Raw genomic sequence first — 20,525 nt, 5'->3', positions numbered from 1 at the left:
AGGTTTACATTTCGAATTCAAACTGAGAAAAGCAGAATTTGCTGGCCACAGAAAAACAAGAATAGGACAGGTATTTGAAGATATTATTTTCTGACAAGCACTGCCAGATTTATCCTTGTCAAACCAGTCAAACCTGCTTTAGTGACAACCTGTTTACATATACCACATTTTGGGTTTCCCCTGAAAATGGTTTCTCATTGAAAATATGTCTTAAAGGAACCTGTACATAAAGACCACCTGCCTATAAAGATCACTTTTCTTGTCTCCCTTGGGTGGTATTTATAGACAGTTTTGACTGTCATACATCCATAACCAGACTCAAGCAGGTAAATGTATGTTCATATAATAAAAACAATCAGTGGCCTACTTTTGACATTAACAATTATTTAATTTCTTGGTGCGTATTACTGGTTTTACAATTAAGTGGGACTTTTTAATACTCTTACAACTATTACAACATATGTCAGTCACACAATAACACTTTTGCCTGACAATATGTAGCCGAAACATGTAGTCAACTATGCTAAACTAATGAACACAATATCATTCTACAATTACATTCTACAATGCCATATTCACACTGAAACCTAGAACATTTGCAAACTCTTATTTCAGGAGACGATTCATACTACAACATAGAAGAACAGCATCGAATACAGACAAACTGAAGCTTTTTGTCTTTCGCTCATTAGAGGAAATCGCAAAAATGAACAAAGTATCTGCTTTCCGTTCATTCATGCGATTGACTCTGATGAGTGCAAGATGAAAAACTCCAGTACAGTATGGTCTGTATTCGTAGCTATTCTTCAAACTCTTAATTGATTTGATTCTTCAGAATGGTCCTCTAGACAGACTACTCGACCTGAAGATTGCAGGCAAGTAAAACATTAAAGAATGCCTGCGCGTCCGGGACAGGAAGTACATGATATTCAAGGTGTATTTAAATGCATCAGTCAACACTATGAACATGACGGACAAAGAAAGTGTCACATGCATATCACCTGTTCTACACATTTTTACATAATAGCGGTGAAGGGATGTTCCTTTGTCTACCACAGCAATTGTTGAGGGTAGAATGAGGAACTGTATATTTTGTCCGCTTTCTTTGTCCATCATATTCCCGCTGTCTGGCCACTTTCTCACTCTGAACAAAACAAGCGCCTTTTAAAAAAAAATTCATTCACCTGTCATAAATAATGGATTCCAATATGTTGTTATGTCAAGCCGTAATGTTTGTCCAACCTAGCAACAAGCAATGTACCGTTACGCAATTTGCATTCTGACTATCCAAGTACAATTGTCAACCTGTGACAAACTGTGAATAGCTGATGGTACTTGCGAGGTATTTATCTCTCTAAAGACCCACAGTAAATCAATGGATAGGTTTGATACCAGGGTGGTCCACAAAAAATAAATTCAAACACGCAACTTCGGAACGTGGAAGGAGCACGAAGTGATGAATGCGAAGTGATGAATGCGAAGCATGAAGCTAGACTCCATGGCTTGTTTAAGGGCTGTAAGGTTCTTAGATGCACTTTGATCCATGCTTGAAGTATTTTTGAATTCATGACTGATATTTCCTATATAATAATTTTGGTTGAGAACATATCAACCTGTTGCTGATTTTCAAACCTGAACAATAAAATAAAAAAATTAAATCAGTCACTGTTACATGTTTAAATCCCTTGTGGGCCACCCTGAGTAGGTTGTTTATAGAGTTACATTGTACATGAGAGCTACACATTTTCTTGGGCAATCTTGTTCCCTATTTGACTGACCTAACCAGCTGCATCACACAACATCAATAACAATTCTAACAATGTCCTATAGTAAAGTATAAACACACAGAGAAAAAATTTAATATACAAAGTAATGTATTTTGCATTATAGTACAATGAACAGGACATTTGACAATATTTCAGACCAAATTAAGACACTTCAGGCCTACCAACAAGGCAAGTACAATGGACGGTTAACCCCAAACTGGCAATTCACAAACAAAATACAAACATGCAATCAAAGCGTGACAATTTCTGGCCAGTCACACACAAATCATTCACATATCATGCCACAAAATTGCTGCGTTTTTTTAAAATGATGATGTAAAAGGTAATATGCTTCATATTTCTGTATCTAGTAACACAGAGCTCAGTGAATACGTGGAGGACATTTGTTGCGCAAACTAATTGCCATTCATTCACACGTTTTAAAAAAAAAGCACGGCACTGGCTTTTATGCAGCGGTTCACCGTGTCATATCAGAACTAACTAATTGTCTCTCCTCATTTCCAAGGAGTGAAAAATCAGAATAAGAAAACGCCAATGGTTTTTTCCAGGTGTGTGAATGGCAGTGAAAATAAAACGATGATTTTTGAAAAAATAGTTTTTGGCCTGTGTAAATTAGCCTTATATATACATGAGGGGATTACAATTCTTCACATTTCTAAATTGATGCTGCCAACCTTAAACAATTCACACCTTGTTGTCATGACAAACTATAACAATCCCTCCATTCTTCACTAACATACAATCATTTTTACAATGACATGACGAGTAACAAAAATTATTGTGTTGTCTTTTACGATTAATTGGTGAAATATTTGCCTATTTTTGTGCAGTAAACATTGATATTGGGTTTTTTCTACAGGATGTTTATGGGGTAAATACAGAAAATATACAATGTACACTTCTAAAGAATCCTTGTTCTTGTTATTTTCTGTTCGTTTCATATTTTGTTCCCCTGATTTATAATATCTAGACAGAACATTACCCTAATATGCTCTATGACAATACAAAACATTTATTTAGCATGTGAAATGTGGATGTATATCCTTCAACTCTTGTTCTGAAAGTAATATTGATCGTTGGTTGACAAGTTATTTTGTTAAATGCTTGCACTGACTACTAAATGACATTATTGTTATTTATACAGGAGTGGTATAAAAATAAATGTATACTGGGCTGAGGTAATAAGATGGGTGCGGAAAGGTATACCAAAAAAATTAATCTTTAAAAAAATATATAGTTTATCTACAGAATGATTCTGACAGCGTCGCAGTACATGTATTACAAGTTCAATGCAATAGGATTAGGATAGTAACGGACAATAAAATGAGAAGGGAAAAAATGGGTTACATATTATATGATTGGAAGGATGGGGAAAGAGGGGAGGGTAGGGAAGAGGATAGGAGCTCTGGCTGGAAGAATGGTAAAGTTTTTGACCCAGTCTCAGAAGGGATCTCAGACTAGGTCGAAAACTAGGCCTTAGACTAGATCTCAGGTTCAGTCCCAAGGACCTGAAACTGTGATTCAGACCAAGTATTAGACTTGGGCTCAGATTCCATGTAAATCTAAGTCTAGGGTCTCAGACTTTGTTTGAGACTTGGTCTTCAAGAACTTAGTCTCATGCCTTGAGCTCTGATTTGGTTTCAAGAGTGGGTCTAAGAACTAAAAAGTGGTAAAACATGGTTTAACTCCTTTTCTTATACCTTTTACCTCTCCAGTTTATTCTGTGCCTGCTTGTGATATCTTGGAGAGTTCCTGCAACCTTACCATCTCTAAGACTTGGTCTAAGATTAGGTCTTAGTCCAAGACTTGCAAACAGGTCAATCATCATGCTGAGAGTCGTTTTGTCAAGTAATCCATCTCATCCATGTATTCCTTGCACCTCTGAGTTCCTGCAAACATTGCAATCTCTAATTCTAAAACTGGGACTACCTGTAGGCCTAGGTCTCACACTTGGTCTAAGATTTTGCAATATGTTACATGTCACGTAGAGGTTCCTTTTCTTAACCTATCAAGTGCATCCTTCTCTTGATTGTGCCTCTGCGTGAGCTCCTGCAGTCGTGCCATCTCTAACGCAGTGTTCTCGTCACGGGTCCCTGCGGTCTCTTCTCTCACGCTCGAGGACCTGGAACCGGCTCCACTACTCCTGGAGTTGGCCCCGCTGCCGTAGAGTCTGTCGTGGAGCACCTCGGGTGGCGTAGGGATGCGGGGCTTGGGGATTTGTTTTGCATACTCTAAGGCCTGTAGAAATGAAAGAGGAATGAGGTGATATGTTTGTTAAAGTACAAAGGAATGCTGTCTAGAACAAATCTATTAAGGAATTATATATATCAAACAAAAATGAAAATCAAGCTTCTGACACTTATCAGGTTACATCGTAAGAAAGGACGTTTTGGGGGGTGTACTTTTCTTTGCTTTCCATACTATTGTTTAGTCCCAACATTCTACTTCAACCTTGCAGTTTATCTGTACAAGAAAAAAATCTAATTTGCCTAAAAAAAGTCAAAAGCACTTACTTTTATAATTTGCTTGGTTTTTGTAATAACTTTTATCTGTTAATGTTACGTTCAGATAATTTAGTTCATTCTTGCAGTTCACTATGATAACTTTAAAAAGAAAACCTAACTTGCCTATGTTTCATGTCAATACTATTCTTTCACATTACAGTACCAACTTTCTCCTTAAAGGACATTTATTTGAATATTAGAATTTGTTATTTCCAGGTGACCTAGATACTTTTCATGGTTTTCATGGTGTTGCACAAAAGACATAGAACATTCACATGTGTATTGAGTGAAAATGTGCAGTGGTTCTCCTCACTCAGTTATGAAGCTACTGATTCTGACACTATGTTTTCATCTATAATTGTGTACGGAAAAATAAAAATATGTACATTTCGGTTTCCGGACTCATTTAGGCATTATTTGAATGAACCATCAGTACTGAATTTGTCCACAAAAAAAAAAAAATCATAAAATGTGGAGCAACCAGAGAAGCTCTTTTCAGAAGCAAAACAATCATCCACTGTAAATCATTTCCAAAATATAGGCTCGATATTAATAATTCACTGCAAATCATTAACAATGGATGTTAGGCTTTGTGCAAAGTTAGTTTTTCCCAACAGTCATCCTAGTCTTAATCTTCACATCAAGAAAAAGGGTAACATAGATCACAAGTTGACACAACTTTTCCTAATGTTCATACGTAAAACACTTCTGGGTGTGTATAACTCCCGACTATGATATTAGATGACAGGAATGTGACTAGGCAATGTTTATCCCCCAAATGAGCTCAAAAAATAAAACCCAAAAATACAATCTGATTACGGATTCACTGCACACCGTGACAAATACATACATTTGCCAGTTTTGAATGTGGTGGAATGGATAATAATACACATAACAATTCTCCATGTTGACGAGGGTATACCACACAAGGAGGAAGAGGTCAGTGCATGAAATTAGTATCAAAGACTTCTCTCGGGAACATTTTTATGTCATGATTTTCCTTTCCCCATACTCATAGCCACATAACTTTACTCAGTTTGCGGGTTTGTAAGTCAGTAGAGGGCCGGAAAATCTACTCACTATGGACTGCATTTGATAGTTCAACCCTTACTCTCCGGCTAAATACAAGCTGTATAAATTAAACAATCTTTGCATGGCATCTAACGCCGCACTCCATATATAAGTACATGTTTCATCCCAATTCTGTCCTTTGGCTGGTCAAACCTACAGAGACATTTTTAAATTAAGTTGGGGGTGGGGATGGGGAGATGATGGTGCGCCATAAGATCTTATGCGCAGAGCAACTAGTGGCATCAAAATTTCACCCACACCTCAGAACATAAACAACATTTCTTTAAATTGCAATTTTCATCATTTATAATAAGTTATGAAAATCCTCCTCATAATTAATTACATTCATTGAAAATCTTCTGTTTCTTTAATCACATCGAGAGTCTTTTTGTCTTTTTGTCATATCAGGGTTAAGTTTGGACTGCAAAACACTACGTTATATGTGCATGTTAAAGATAGTGCATGTGCCACCCTACGATAAAAAACATTTTAGACTGACCACAGATCTTGTGTCCCGGGGCGACTGATCAGCAGGGCTCTTATCGTTCTTTAATCGGGGAAGGGGAACCGATTCGGCATAGGTTAGCATCTAAGATTTGAACAGGACCACCATTTCGGGCAAGGATTGTAAGTCGGGGAGGGGAGGAGGTTGTAAGAATGAAGGAGAAAGAAATGAAAATAAGAGGAATTAGACATTGTCACAGAATGCATAAAACAGGTTTTGACATTAATTGAGGCCGCAGAGAAGAATGGGGCCAGAGAATAACGCCCCGCCAAAATTTCAGCTACAATTCAAGCCCCATTTCAACACAATGAGGTATAGTATCACTGCATTGTTCTGTGGTGGTCTTTTGATTTTTTAAACTCCAAAATTAGTATCTAACATATAAATTAGGGGCAAGACTAAATGTATTCACCTTATGAATGAAAAAAATTAAATGAAAATTATCAGAATCTTGATCTGTTTATATGGGAACAACAATTACCGGTATAATGGGCAAAGAATTGGTGATGGTTAGATGTGCGTAAGTAATGATGTGAGTTTGATTTGTTTTGTTCTACTAAAAACCTCAAACAAATGACAAGATAGGGAAATGTTGCATGTTATGCACTCTCACCAATACGTCTAAAAACTTGAAAAAATCTTGCTGGTTTGTCATCTAAATGACCCATAGGGAAATGAGTTGCTCTGCATGATTTCATTTAAAAGGGGGGAGAAATATGGATCATGTCATGTAAATATATCATTCAATAGTTGCTGTACACATTATAAAATAGCCTAAGAACAAAGGTGGAACTATGGGGTAATAAGTATCAACAAAGATAATTTATAAAGGCCTGAAAATGATCACTTCTAATGTCTAGAACATTGCATAACACTCATGAAATGAAAGTTTGTGAACAACATAGTGCTCCATAATCAAATTAGGTAACCACTTTGTAGGCCCAGTGAGATAGATTCAAAGAGTATGAAAAAACAATGACAAAAAGTGCACTACAAAGTTTGTGTTTTATAGTTCTTCCAAAATATAACTGACATTTAAAAAATCCAAATTCCTTAAAAACAATTACAAACATATACATGTGTATATCACAAGTTACACGTTATAATTATGGTAATATACCAATGAAGAGGCTATGTACTTATATAAAAACAAAAATGAATTTCCATATTCAACTGATCTTAAAATCACAGGCACTTCTTGTTCGTATTTGTTTTCTCACCCCTGCAATAGAGCACAAATAAATCCTCCTCTCCTATACCTCCCCCTCCCAAGCAGATAAAAATAACAATTCCCTTTCCTTATTTCAAGCTAAATCCAAAACATATTCTACAGGCTAGTAATTATGTTTCTAAAAGTTCTCTTCTTTTAAGGCTGTTCAGAAAAGACACTGTAAACTGAACACCCACCTCTAAAAAAAAAAAAATGCTATGTAAATAAACAGCAAAAGGCTAATTTGTTGCAAAAGATTAAAAAACATATTGATTTGTTAAACCCTTTACATTATGTGGGTGCCAAATACCCCCCAAGAACTGGGTCCTGTTTCATAAAAAAAACATGTTATCAATAACAAATGATAAATTTCTATTATAAATTTGCTGTTAGCCAATCAAATGCCATGATTTCAGTAGCTTATAAAAGTTATTGCTTTTTGTAATTGATAACAACTTAACAAGTTTTATGAAACATGGCCAAGGATTCAATTATTTGGACTAAGAATGGTCAGTTTTCTTCCTGAAGCAAATTTGGTATGTTCATTCTGATGCATATATTCCCAAAAGAGATCATTTCATTTCAAAGAAAGTTAGCATTGAAACAAAGGAGGATCAGTCAACAGTAAGCTCTTTGAAAGTGTACATGTCTTTAAGATCATTTAAAAAGTTGGTGGCACTGAAGGAGTCACGATACAGAAGTTTCAAGTTCACTTTGCTCAAATCTTTATTAATTCATTTTGCTGTTGCAGGTAATTTTCAAAGTTTTCCAAGTTATGTCCAAAACAGGGCTTCTCTGGTCACGACTTTAAAGAGCTTTCAACGATTCTTACCAGTTCTCTCTTGGAGGCTTCTGTCTGTGGGCTGTCCTTCCCTGGGGTATTACCGGCGTTAGGGTTGGTCCTGATGATCTTCTTGTTTTGTTCCATCACCTGTCTGGCGTAATCCCGCTGTCTGGCCACTTTCTCACTCTGAACAAAACAAATACATGTACATGAACATGACATTTATGGATTCCTAATTCACATTGCTTTTTATGCAAATATTTTTGATGACTTCAATTTTGCCTCTGTGCCAAGGAGAAAAATGGGGTACGGGGGGGGGGGGGGGGGGGGGGGGGGGGGGGGGGGGGGGTGGGTTTCACAAAGATCCTAAATCAAACTTAACTCTAAAGTTGGACTTAAAAATTATGGAGAGCCATTTGTAGCATTGATAATAGAAAATATGAATGATTTGAATCAACATGTTATGCCTTTTAAAATAACTTTTACAAAATATTTTCAAAGGTGTTAATGGCTTTCCATAATTGTCAATTCCAACTTAAAGATAAATTCAACTTAGGTTCTTTGTGAAACACCCCCCTGGGAGGATACAGGAGGCATCGCAGTTGAATATGCAATTTTATACAGGTATACAGGGAGTGAAAAGGGTCACTTATTGTTTGTATGATTGATGAGTGGGTTAATATCATCTTTAAAGCGCTTGTAGACATTTGTATCAAGTGCTACGTCATTCTAGATTACATAATCTCCTCAATGATTTTCAAACTTTGTTAGGCAGTGGAAACATGATGTCTAAATCAACTAACAATAAAAGATATAGGAAGCCTGATTGGCTTAGTCAGTTAAATGTCTGCCTGTCGAACTGAAAATCGTGGGTTCGAATCCAACCCAGGCATATGACTGAAGCCTTTTCTTGTTTGTTAACGCGCCCTTCCCTTGTTTTATAGACACAGGCTATCTTACAGTGGAAAACACTCGGTCCCTCGGATAGGACGTAAAACTGAGGCCCTGTGTAGAGGAGAGGCACCACCTTTGCGTGTTAAGGACCCACAGCACTATTCGTATTAAAGAGTAGGGGGAAACACCTGTGTAGTGGTCCACCTGCACAACCCCAATCAGTTATACAGGGAAGAGAGACCCGAGGGTCACAGTGATTCAGTTCTCTTTTCCTCTCCCAAGCACAGTTGACGCTGAACACTTTAATTTAATGATATGTTATTCCTCTTTCTGCACAGTTGTGGTAACCTTTAAAATATGACAAAACCCTTCTGTATATATTGTTAGTTTATCAACAGTTTTTAGTCACATATGAATAGATTTGATTTAAATCACAACACTTCTTCAGAATCTTATTTATCACCAACAGCATTTCTAAAGAAGGAAGTAACTGTTTGATCCCTTGAAGTGGTCTTTCATTATCAATAGGAACTTTTAGATTTGCACAACGACAACGTGGATTGCTACGATCGATGCCCTTTTAAATGCACTGCCTTGAATGGACGTCATAAGTATCAGTACATGCAAATCTAAAAGTCCATAATGTCCCTCGGAGAGGACCTAAAGCCGTCGGTCCTCTGGTTGCTTACTAACAAGCATTTATGTTTTCTTAGCAGTCAGGTAAAAAATATTTAAAAAATCACAATTACCCTAGGATTACTGTAGGATGTAGCTGGTTCCCGTATTAAAGACCGTCAATACTACTGGGCCAGAAGGGATTAGACCACACAGCGAGGTCACTGACAGGCGGCTATCTCATTAACTCAGCTCTCAAATAACATAAAAAAAAGAGGATCATGGGGGACCAACAGGCACCGATTGGGGAAGTTTTCTATATAGAGGGAGCAAGTAGCTACAAGTAGGACAGTGGGGTTTTAAAGCAATGGATTAAAAATCAAACTTGATCGGCCTTACCCTGAAGCCCATAGTCTCCTTGTCTGGCCCCAGTCCTCCAAGCTTGAAATCCTTCTTGAGATTCTGGAAGTCCTTGAGGGTGTACGGTCTGTACTGAGGGCCCTGCTTCTGTTTCTGGAGCTTGGTGAGGTAACCATCTGGGTCGCTCGTCCTCAGTTCCTTGTCTTCTCCTGTAGGTTCAAAGTTCAAAGTTTAAAGTTCAGAATTTAGTGAGAAGATATGAATTTATGAAACCACTATTTGAATGAGTGGACACATGATTTTTGTTTAACTCTTGTGCTTGGGAATGAAAAATAACTATAAACATATCTTTAATGATGCTTGACAAAAACTGTTAGCAAGTTATGGGCAAAAATGATTAGAAGTAAGTGTGTTCAAAAAGAATTTTGACCTTTTTTCTCAAATTTGATTTCATTGTACATTTGCCAAAAACACTTACAAAAGTAGCAAATGTGGTATAATTATTTGTATTTCATTTGTCTAAACATCTCATCCTGATGTTTATGACACATTTGATTAATTTGTGAACAGTTTCTAGTCACGTATGAATATATTTGATTTACTTCTAACCACAATACTACTTCAGAATTGTATTTATCTACCAACAGCATTTCTAAGGAAGGAAGTAATTGTATGTGTCATAGAAATCAGGATAAGATATACAAAGATAGACGAACAAAATATCAATTTTGTATCAGACTATGAAATAAGAACTTTAAAGACAGTTCTACAGCCCATGCTTCCACAATAACTGCTCCTCATTCCATTTCTAACATAAAACATGAACCTCAACCCCTGGACCAAACACTTTACTACAACCCTTAACATAACTGAAACCAATCACTACCATTTACATTAATTACCCTCCAACTTGAACGAAATAAGGACCTGAGCAAATGTCAACAGAGCATATGTCAAAAAAATCATAAACTCACCACTTCTTCTTCCAGAGTTGTGGATATCTGGAAGTACTTGGAATGGACTTGTGTTGGAGGGCATGGGATGAGTGTAGGCCATCCTTTGTCTTGGACTAGTCTGGTTCACCTCAAAGCTACCCCTAGGATCCATGCCGAACGGACCTCCCATTCCTGCTTGGTTGGCGTTCTGCATTGCATTCATTCTCGCATAGGTGTTTGCACGGTCAGCAGACCAGCTGTACGGCTGACCGTTAACCTGGTTAGGATTGGTGTCAGGAGTGGGATAGCCTCCTTGGTATGTAGTCCCACCTGCATAGCTGCCAGGTACGGATGCATTCCGCATGTGTCCTGGAGGCCCTTGTCCTTGGGGATAGATGTTGGGGTCCGACATGCCTCGAGCTAGCAGGATCATCTGCTGTTCCCGTTGCACCGCCTGCGCCCACTGGTCATTTGAACGGCTAGTTGCACTTCCATGTGGTGTCCATCCAGTTGAAGAAGCCTGGCTATCATCCAGGGAGCTTTCCCTCGAAATATGAGGCAGAGGTTTCCTTGGGTTCATTGGTGACTTGAAGCCTTTCTTTTGGTTGAGATTCTCTGTATACTTTTTATTTGGAGGATCTCGCCTCAACTTGGCTGATGTTTTGTTAAGGTCAATGAAATTGTGTTTAGGTTTTGGCTGTTGTCTCCTAGGTCCTGATTGTTTCCTCTCTGATTGCCCGGAAGTATCTCTCTCATTTGTGTAGGGCTGCTCCATGTCTTGTCCAGGATATGGCCTACCTGGACTTTCCATGTATCCCTGTGGATCTGGCTGATATTGGTTCTGCAATACAGGATGTGGCTGTTGCGGCATTTGCGGCTGAAAGGCTACTTGTTGCGTAGGATTCTGCATTTGTGGATGATACTGTGGGCCAGGGTAATTTGGCATCATCTGTGGAGGCATTTGCTGGTTCATCCCTGGACTCATCAAAGGATCCATAAACTGCGGCTGAAGAGGGGCAGCGAATTGTTGGCCCTGGTTTGGGTAGCCTTGTTGTCCCATGACAGGTTGCCAATGTGCCTGTGGATTACCCTGGTAATTGCCTTGGATTTGCTGTGCGTACGCACCTGCAGGAAACGGCATTGGACCCTGTTGATGATAACCTGGTAAAGGAGGCTGATACCCTGGACCTTGCTGCTGCTGATATGGAGCAACCCGCACTTGTCCAAATGGTGCTACTTCTCTTGTATGCCTCGGAGACTGAAGAGGGCTTTGGTAAGGCAAGGTGTTGTCATTATTCCCTGTGAAGTCCCCATCAGATGTCTGAATTGCACTTTCACGTGCCACGGTCTGAATGGACGCTTCTTGAACAGGCCTCTTGAAATCAGACTCCTCAACATCTTCTGGTGGTGGTGGATCATCTATACCTGTTTGAAGGGAAGCAGATTTCACAGGTCTTTCTCTTGGAGGCTCCTGTTGCGGTGGCGCTGTTGGAATGGTCGTGTCTAAGATTCCCTCTTGCTGGGTTTCGACTGACAAAATTTCATCTTCAATCGGAGAAACCTGTCTATCAACCGGCTGTCTCACAGGGATCCGGGAGCCCTCTCTACCAGACTTATTTCCTGATCCATTTCTGGTGCTGAAGCCGCTTCCATACCTTGATGAATCGGCTGCAGACACATCTCTTGTCCGTTGCCTTCCACTTGAAGACTTTTTATTTGACTTTTGCCTGGGCGGAGATGGTTTCATCCTATACATTATCCTCAAATCTGGTGTTGCAGGAGTTTGGGGAGCAAAGAGTGGTCTGCCAAGTTGGTCGATTGGACTTCCTTTCTCGTCTACAAAGTGAAGATCTTCATCGCCACTGTCATCAGAAATGTATTCCACTCTAACCTTTTCCCCATTCTTTAATTGCATCTTCTCCACTTGGTCATTCCTTGGTTTTGTGGACGGATTTACAGCAGAAGGATTTACAGGCTGGTTAAAGACACCAGCTTGATGCATGTCAGACCAGAACTGTTTGTTTTCATCAACCTCCATTCGCTGTCCCGGTGTCATAAAATCTCTAGGACTTGGCTTTTTAGTAGCCAATGATGCAATTGGAGAGGTTAAATTTTGCCTTGGAGGTCCTGGAGGGGGTTTCATAGCAAGGTCGGCATGATTAGGTTCGTTGGCTGGTTCTTCCTTCCGAGATTTTTCTGATCCAGATGGCAGTCTTTTTAATTTACCTGACCCGCTCCTTGCTCCATATTCTCTGTTTTCAGTATTCCTGAGATTTTCCCTCAAACTTTCATTATCAATATCTGAATTATTCATACCTTTGCGTGAATATCTTGGAATGTTTATATCATTTGAACCTCTACGACCCCTCTCTCCTTCTCTGCTGTCAGGGTGTCTTGAACCTCCTGAACCATATCTGGGCTTAGATGATCCATTCCTGTTGCCAGAAAGAGGTCTTGATGTAGCAGAAGACACCCCATCAGCTGGTGTATGTCTTGACCTGTCACTTGGCGACTGTCTTGACCTGGAAGACATTCCTCTCTCCCTAGAGTTATCTCGTGATCTCACGGGAGTACGACTCCCTGAACTTGTCTGGTGCCCTGGACTAGGGATAACACCCACAGGGTCCCGCTGCCTGCTAGGGCTCTGCCTGCTGTTCAAGTTACTGAGAACCGAGTGTATTGATCCACCAGAAGGAGGCCTCCCATGAGGTCCTTTGGAATTGTTTTTTAAATTTGAAAGCGAAGATGAATTTTCTCTAGATTCCTGTTGCCTTGAATCACTAGACATGGGTTTCTTGCCTGTACTCTGAACATCATTGGGATAACCATCCTCAATGTGATCTCCATTAGACAGCACAGATCCACCTGTCAAAGGATAGCTTTGCCTTTCATCATCATCATAATCATGTTCTAGTGGAGTTTCATTCCGGTCACCGATTTGTAGTTGCGCATCATTCTCGGGTCCACCGTTGCCATATCCACCATCTAATGCATCATCATCATTACCATTTAACGTCCTTTGTGTCAAATCTTCATATGCTAGCTCTGATGGAGCTCTTGCTTCATCAGGTTCCACAGCGTCATTGAATGTTTCCTCTTCACCATGATTGTTTGCTATGTCCTCTCCTACATGGAGAGGTTCTGCGCTTCCATCATCAACTATATCCTCTGGCTGCAGTGGCTCTGACAAATGGGGAGATTGTTTATCACGTTCTTCTGGACTAACATCATCAGGAATGGTGTGGTTTATAGGGGTAGGGAAGCTATCTGATGCATCTCCATCAAATGGTTCTTGTCCTTCATCTCCAAGGCCGATGGGATTTGAATCATTAAGGTTATGCAGCTCTGATTCGGCCCTGCCTGTTTCCAAGGAGTCTCTCACAAAATCATCTTCGTCTTCATCCTCCTCAACATGAGGCTCATCGCTCACTCCAAATTCTGGGGGATTATCATCACTTTCTTGCACATTATCATCGTCAGGATGCAAAGGAATATTCTTAGTCTCCGCTCTGTGGTCGGGCTGTCCTTGATGACTAGGTGTAGCAGCTTCAAGAGAGTCTGCAAGGAAGTTATCATCATCGTCTAATGGGTGTTCTTCCTCATTGTCAAGATCATTACGATCATCACCAAGTTCTTCACTGGAATCAATTTCATCCTCATTCACATTATTATTAACATTTTCCTTTCTCCTCCTAGAGTCATATTCCCCTTGCGACCCCTCCTCGTAGGGCAGATCCTCCTTGATTTCAATGGGATCCCTTGGAGTGTCATCCAAACTATCCTTCAACAACACACCCTCTGGCTCGATTCCTAAATCTGCGAAGGATTTCTTCACTCGCTCCTTGAGTTCCTCTTGGTATTTCGCTTCCTCGCTGAGATTTGCTGGAGATGCCCTATCATCCACCGGGGACTCGTCCATCTGCCGGCTGTCGACGGAAGACAGACTACCGGCAGTTTCCGTCCTGAGGTTTAAATCGTTGTCAGGCATCATTGCGCCTTCTCCGTCTCCTGGAACGTCGTCCGGGTCATCCTGCAGGAGATGTAGGTTGTGAGCTGTGATCTTCCCTGATGATGATGCCATCAGTACCCATTCTCTTTCAGGTCGTCAGTATGGTTGTGACACTGTGGCAGTAGCCTTTTGTAAATCTACAGAGAGAAAAGAGGACAATAATGTAATAATCTAATATGTGTATTAGAGGGGTGGTAAATGTAGTACAGTCAAACCAGTCTATAGTGACTGCCCAAGGGAAACACAAAAAGTGTTCATTGTAGACAGGTTCCTTTAGTATGTTTCAATGAGAAACCATTTTCAAGGGAAACAAAAAATGTAAATGTAATTTACCAAAAACAATTATTAAAGGATAAGAAGGAAAAGTCTAGGTATTTCTGCTGAGTAGAATTCACTAAATAACCCATATTATAAAACATATATGTTAATCAGTGTATGTTGTTCCTAAATTTTACTTGTTTCGATTTGTTTGTTTTCGTTGTTAATTTGATGGACCAACTTGTCAACTAATTCAACTCAAAAAAATTAAATTGTCAATACATTTGTTAAATCCACAAACACATTCGGTAAATCCACATTAATTCACCTGTTCTAGTAACAGCTCAACACACAACAGTGTACATGTAAATGTATGTACATACAATGTAGTTAATACCTTCCTTAGTTTCCTATAGAGTCATTTAACTCAATAATTCAGTAAAAAGCCAGAGCACCCAAGGGCATGCACAGCCGCATTCCTGCATGCCCCTTATAACCCCCTACAACACGCCTTATGTCAAACGCCATCAATAGATATCCGAATAATCCCTAAGAGGTCCAGTCTACACAATAGTCTTAAACAAGCTAGAAATCAATAACTCTTTTCAGAGAAACCGATCAATATCTCCAAGGATGTCGGACCAAAAGGTCTAACAACAATTTACATGTACTGTACATGGTGACTCCAATACCTACATGTACATGTACGCTGTAGTCATGGCATGTCATTTCTCTTCAGAATGCCATTGTACGAATACTAGCTTAGTGCTAAGCAATCTGCCAGCTATAGTGCTAGCTTAATTGCAAGGTGGCATGTCTGTTCAAGATACTGGCCAGCTAGCATCAAAGTTCTCCATATTCTTCTATCTCTCTTCATTTGTAACACGCTGCTTAGCTTTCTTAATCAAATGGAACAAATCTTGTTATCCCTAGCTGAAATATTCATACTCTGGATAGCTTGATGTGTGTTTATTTTTTTATTTTTTTATTCTTGTGCATATTGTAAAGACATGTACAGTACCAACAGTAGATTTACAAAATATTCTTGAAATTCTTAAGATATCAAAAGGCAATTAGTAATGGCCAGTGGCATACTTTTGGGTCAGTCATTATGAGGGCACTGACATTCCTTTTTTATTTTTTAGAGGGGGGGATGGGGCACTGATATTTCTATGTAAATTAGTGAAAAAAATACACGGGGGCTCTGGCGAAATAGCTCCCGAAAATCAGAAAAGAGCCCTGTAAATTTGCATAGAGTTCAATGCAAAACAAATTTTAGAATGTTATTTTCATGCAGGCAAGCTTGAAAAGTAGCCCCCGAAAAAGTAATATTAATTTTTTCCCTGATGTGAATGAATTCAGAGCAAATTCATAAGGTCAGAAAATGATGATGTACATTGTACATGTAGGTTGTACTTTTCATGCTCCTTAGTAATCACAACAAAGGAATTTTCATAATATGCAGGGTATAGTTTGTAGGAAAATTAGCCCCCTACCCCGGGTTTATAGCATTAAATATTTGTAGACATTGGCACATTGGCATTAATGTATTTGTCGGTAATCTGTGGTCTCTACCAGGGTGTCTGAATGAATTTTCAATGCACATACATGTAGAGTGATTTCAAGTTCGGTGTTGAAAGCTGGTGTTGGTGTTGTGAGAACACCAACACTAGCCACAACACCGAACTTGAAATCAGGCTGGTGTTGGGATTGACCTCAGGATATATGACGTACAGTATTTCCGCTAGTCTGTGTTGAGGGCTGGTGTTGAATGTCGTCTGCTGAACAGAGTATCGCGGTTGCTGTTGACGATTTACATGTTATTTTCCCATTCACCAACACCAGCCCCTAGGGATTGGGTAATTCATGATTTCAAGTTTGGTGTTGGTGTTGCAGTATACCGCAGGTAACTATGCGAACATCTGGCACGAATCTCACGATCATACCAAGGTAAAATTCAATTGTACAGTCAAAACAGCTGTAAATCCTGGGAGCTACAACATGTACATATGTACATGTATTTCAAGAGAAATGATATTTTATCTATTGATTTTTTAATATGACTTTACATTTGATATTCGACATGGTGTTATTTATTGGTATTTCTGAATGGATTATGCTTTTATCGCAAGTCTTTTTCGCCTGTAGAGTAGACCTCACTCGGCGTTGAGCTATCGATAGCGCGCACGCACTCGTGATCGTAGACCAAATTTTCCGTCTCTTTTGTTCGTTAGCCTCTTATTGGGGTAGGGTCGGCTCTCTCTTTAGAGACGGAAACCGTTTATATGCATTCCCTTGCTAACGCCATGGCCATTTGTGGCCATATTTTTATGCCCAAAAATCCCCCCAAATGTCATTTTACCTTGTGCATGTTATATTGTAAATTAGGCCTAGGCTATAATAAATCGGTTCCACTTACCAACTAGACTGAAATAATCCGTTTAATGGTCCCTTTTTAGGAAATTATGGGTCAAAATCGAAATCCATGTTGAAAATCTTGCAAGACGTATTTTAACTCTCGCTGAGCATGAAGCATCTAAATATCATCCCTTCTATAGTCTACGCTGAAGGCAAAATGATTATGAAGAAAAACTGTGATAACGCCATTACGAACATGAGCTAGCGCACAGTTTTTCCTTTTTCCTTTTTCGGTTCAGCAGCCTTTCCAAGCTCTCAACACCAACACCAACACCGAAAACTGTACTTGAAATCACTCATAGACTGCATAGGGGGTGCATGCAATGTCTATGGGAAGGGTTTTAGCAGACAAAACGAGTGCGCGATCAGACACCCTACTAGTCCCTAGATCTAGGTCTACAACTCTACATCAAACCGAGTTCACACTTTTGCATTGATATAGACCTAGTCTAGTACACAAGGATCGAGCGAGAATTCTGACACTTGTTATGCTCTCTCAACGACATGACTCCACCCAATTACAACCCTCCCCCCCCCCCCCCCCCCCCCTAGACTCATTTTCTTTTTTTCCCCTTTTCCTTTCTTTGCTTTTCCTTTCTTTTTCCTCTCCGTTTTCTTTTTCTTTTTTCACTTTCTTTCTGCTCTTCTCTTTTGTTTCTTTTCCTTTTTTTTCTTTCCCTGATCTAAGTTAGAGTCTAGGTCTAGACTAGGTCTAGATCTAACTTTAGTCTCATTTTTTCCAACCCTTAAGTTTGGTGTTGGCTTTAAAATTATTGTTGAGACTGAGACTGAGACTTATTTCATGACACAACAATGAACTCACTTACAATTTGTAGACTCTAATTGTTTTTAATGGTAGAATCGGGTAATTAAGAATAAAGTAAAGAACTTACATTCATGTCAATCATGATCGTGCACTCATCTTTTCCCCGTCATGACATCAATCATAAATCCGTTTCATTGCATACATCAGCGGATCAGCGTAACCTCATATTTCGCTATGCTGTGGATGCGCCTGTGCGTGGCTGTGGCTGAGCTGTAAAATTTGCAGCGAAGGTCGTATTTTCTCCCTTCAATTAATCCCAAATACTCGCTATCCTGGGGTTAACAACTCATCAAAGGAGGTTTGTAGAAAGTGAAAAATTGCAGAATTCCATGTGTAGTTTGCCTACTACCATACTTCCATTACAAACGAAAGACATGGCATATTTCTGTATATTTGACCTAGAAATTCCTATTTTGAGCATTGATTTCTCGGTCTACTATTATCCTTCCCATCATGCTTCACGAGGTTGTTGTCACTTCATTTACATATTGTTGTCAGGCAACTTTGACCCCGCCCATTGAAAATTACCGGAAGTCCAGGGGCTAGTTGTCACGAACCCAACTCTGAAGTCGCCCTACGATAATTCAACACCTCTTCTATCGTCCAAGAGTTGTTTCCAATCGCAGTGTTTTTTGGTCTTCAATTATTTTTTGGTAATATGGCACATTTCATCATCACTGATTTATCCAATGTCTCTCCCACTTCTTTAATATTTAGGTTTTGTTTTTAATAGGTCTGACCTAGTAGAAGTATCGAAATGAAAACCAGTTCAACTTGTTTCAAATATTTATATATGATTTGCTTTCTTTCTTTTTTTTCTGTCCAAATATGAATATCTTATCCCAATTTACAGGAACCACTCTGTAATAACTTAAGGTTTATTTGTGTCTTTTACCGTCTTTTATTTGATTGTACAAGTTTAACATTTTACACATTTGTTGACTATAGATTTAGAGTACTTATATATACATCATAGCCTAGGCATTTATGTAAACTTAGCACTATAAACTATAGTGAAGGTGCATTTTATTTAAAGGGCAAGTCCACTCCAAAAATAACTAACTTTCAAAAGAAGCAGAAACATCAGACAAACCAAACAAAAAAGGTTGAGCAAAATCGGATAACTTCTATTGAAAGTAAGTTATTTTTGGAGTGGACTTGGCCTTTAAACGGTCGAGATCCATACGTGTGATTCATTTTCATGCAACAATTAATAATGAAACAAAGCAAAACATCTTTATTGTCTTCCGCATTACCATCATCATCATCTATTTTTATCATCCTCATAATCACCATTATCATTATCAGAGTCATTATCAGTCTTATTGTAATTACCATCAAAATATACATTAATATCACCACCACCATCAGCACTCTCGATCCCATCGTTGTTTTCTTCATCATCATCACCATCATTAATATCTCCAGAAATATCATTATCATCACCAACACCATAATCAACCTGATCATCAATATTGTATAAAGAGAGATACAGATTGAGTATTTTCGAATAGGCCTACATGTTCATGCTGATAGGGAAAATTTAATGTAGATTCAGTGAAATTGGAAACCATACAATCCAAGGAAACGTTATGCTCCAATCATAATTTATATCGTTTGATCAGGAACAAAAAGAAAGCTAAAATAAATAGCAATTGATGGAATAGAAATATATTTCCAAAATGTCTGCTTCTGTTTGGGATTGCTTTTATTTCATTATCATGCCGAAAGATGAAACTGTTATATTCAAAAAGCACATTGTATCCAGAGGCTCGTAATAGCTTCCCTTTTAAAATGACGACAAAGAGAGAAACAGCGGTTGAACTATATATGATATTGCCTTCATGAGTGATGACGACAATAACACGCCGTTAACTTATGGATGGATGACACATGAGAGCTAATAGAATGAAGAATTTACCGTAGATAATTGATAAACATGATAAAGATAAGAGTTCTATTTAAAAGCTAATAAACAGCTTGTTTCCAAAGGAATCCGAAGGATATTTTTTTGTAGATAATATTGACAAATGTATGGATATTCTATTTGAATGAATATGATATACATGTAACCAAAAAGTTAAACCATAAAGAAAAGAAACAACAAAAAAACATAACATAAGCGGAATGCTGCACATTTCTAGTAGTTTCCTCCTAACAGGCCACTTCTGAAATACTATCTGCGCATGGGCAGATAATTGTCATTTTGTACACAACTATAATACCCATCGAGACGATTGTTTGATACGTGTTAATGAAATCATTATTCATTCATGTAATCATTATTCGTTCATGTAATCATTATTCATTTTATGCACCGGTGGTACATTTTATGATACACAAGTGGAA

The 20,525-nt window shown here is 38.8% G+C and overlaps 1 protein-coding gene across 3 annotated transcripts; it reads right to left on the bottom strand.

Annotated features, from left to right (window-relative positions):
• Positions 1 to 1,155: 1,155 nt before the first annotated feature.
• On the bottom strand, positions 1,156 to 18,639 carry LOC100892537. Of its 3 annotated transcripts, none has more exons than XM_003724787.3 (6): positions 18,244 to 18,639; positions 10,705 to 14,811; positions 9,770 to 9,939; positions 7,910 to 8,047; positions 5,862 to 5,951; positions 1,156 to 4,025 (listed from the first exon to the last, which is right to left on the bottom strand). In XM_003724787.3, exons 2-6 carry the CDS (start codon positions 14,744 to 14,746, stop codon positions 3,768 to 3,770), a joined length of 4,698 nt encoding a protein of 1,565 aa, XP_003724835.2. In that variant the 5' UTR covers positions 14,747 to 14,811; positions 18,244 to 18,639; the 3' UTR covers positions 1,156 to 3,767. The 3 variants fall into 3 exon arrangements, with proteins under 3 accessions (XP_003724835.2, XP_003724833.2, XP_003724834.2); XM_003724786.3 differs by lacking the exon at positions 5,862 to 5,951 and adding an exon at positions 6,481 to 6,551 and having other exon boundaries at positions 3,929 to 4,025; XM_003724785.3 differs by lacking the exon at positions 5,862 to 5,951.
• Positions 18,640 to 20,525: the final 1,886 nt, after the last annotated feature.

The sequence above is a fragment of the Strongylocentrotus purpuratus genome, unplaced genomic scaffold (genome assembly GCF_000002235.5).
Source record: "Strongylocentrotus purpuratus isolate Spur 01 unplaced genomic scaffold, Spur_5.0 spur5_scaffold_1, whole genome shotgun sequence".
NCBI lineage: Eukaryota > Metazoa > Echinodermata > Echinoidea > Camarodonta > Strongylocentrotidae > Strongylocentrotus > Strongylocentrotus purpuratus.
This window is presented reverse-complemented; position numbering and strand designations above follow the sequence as displayed.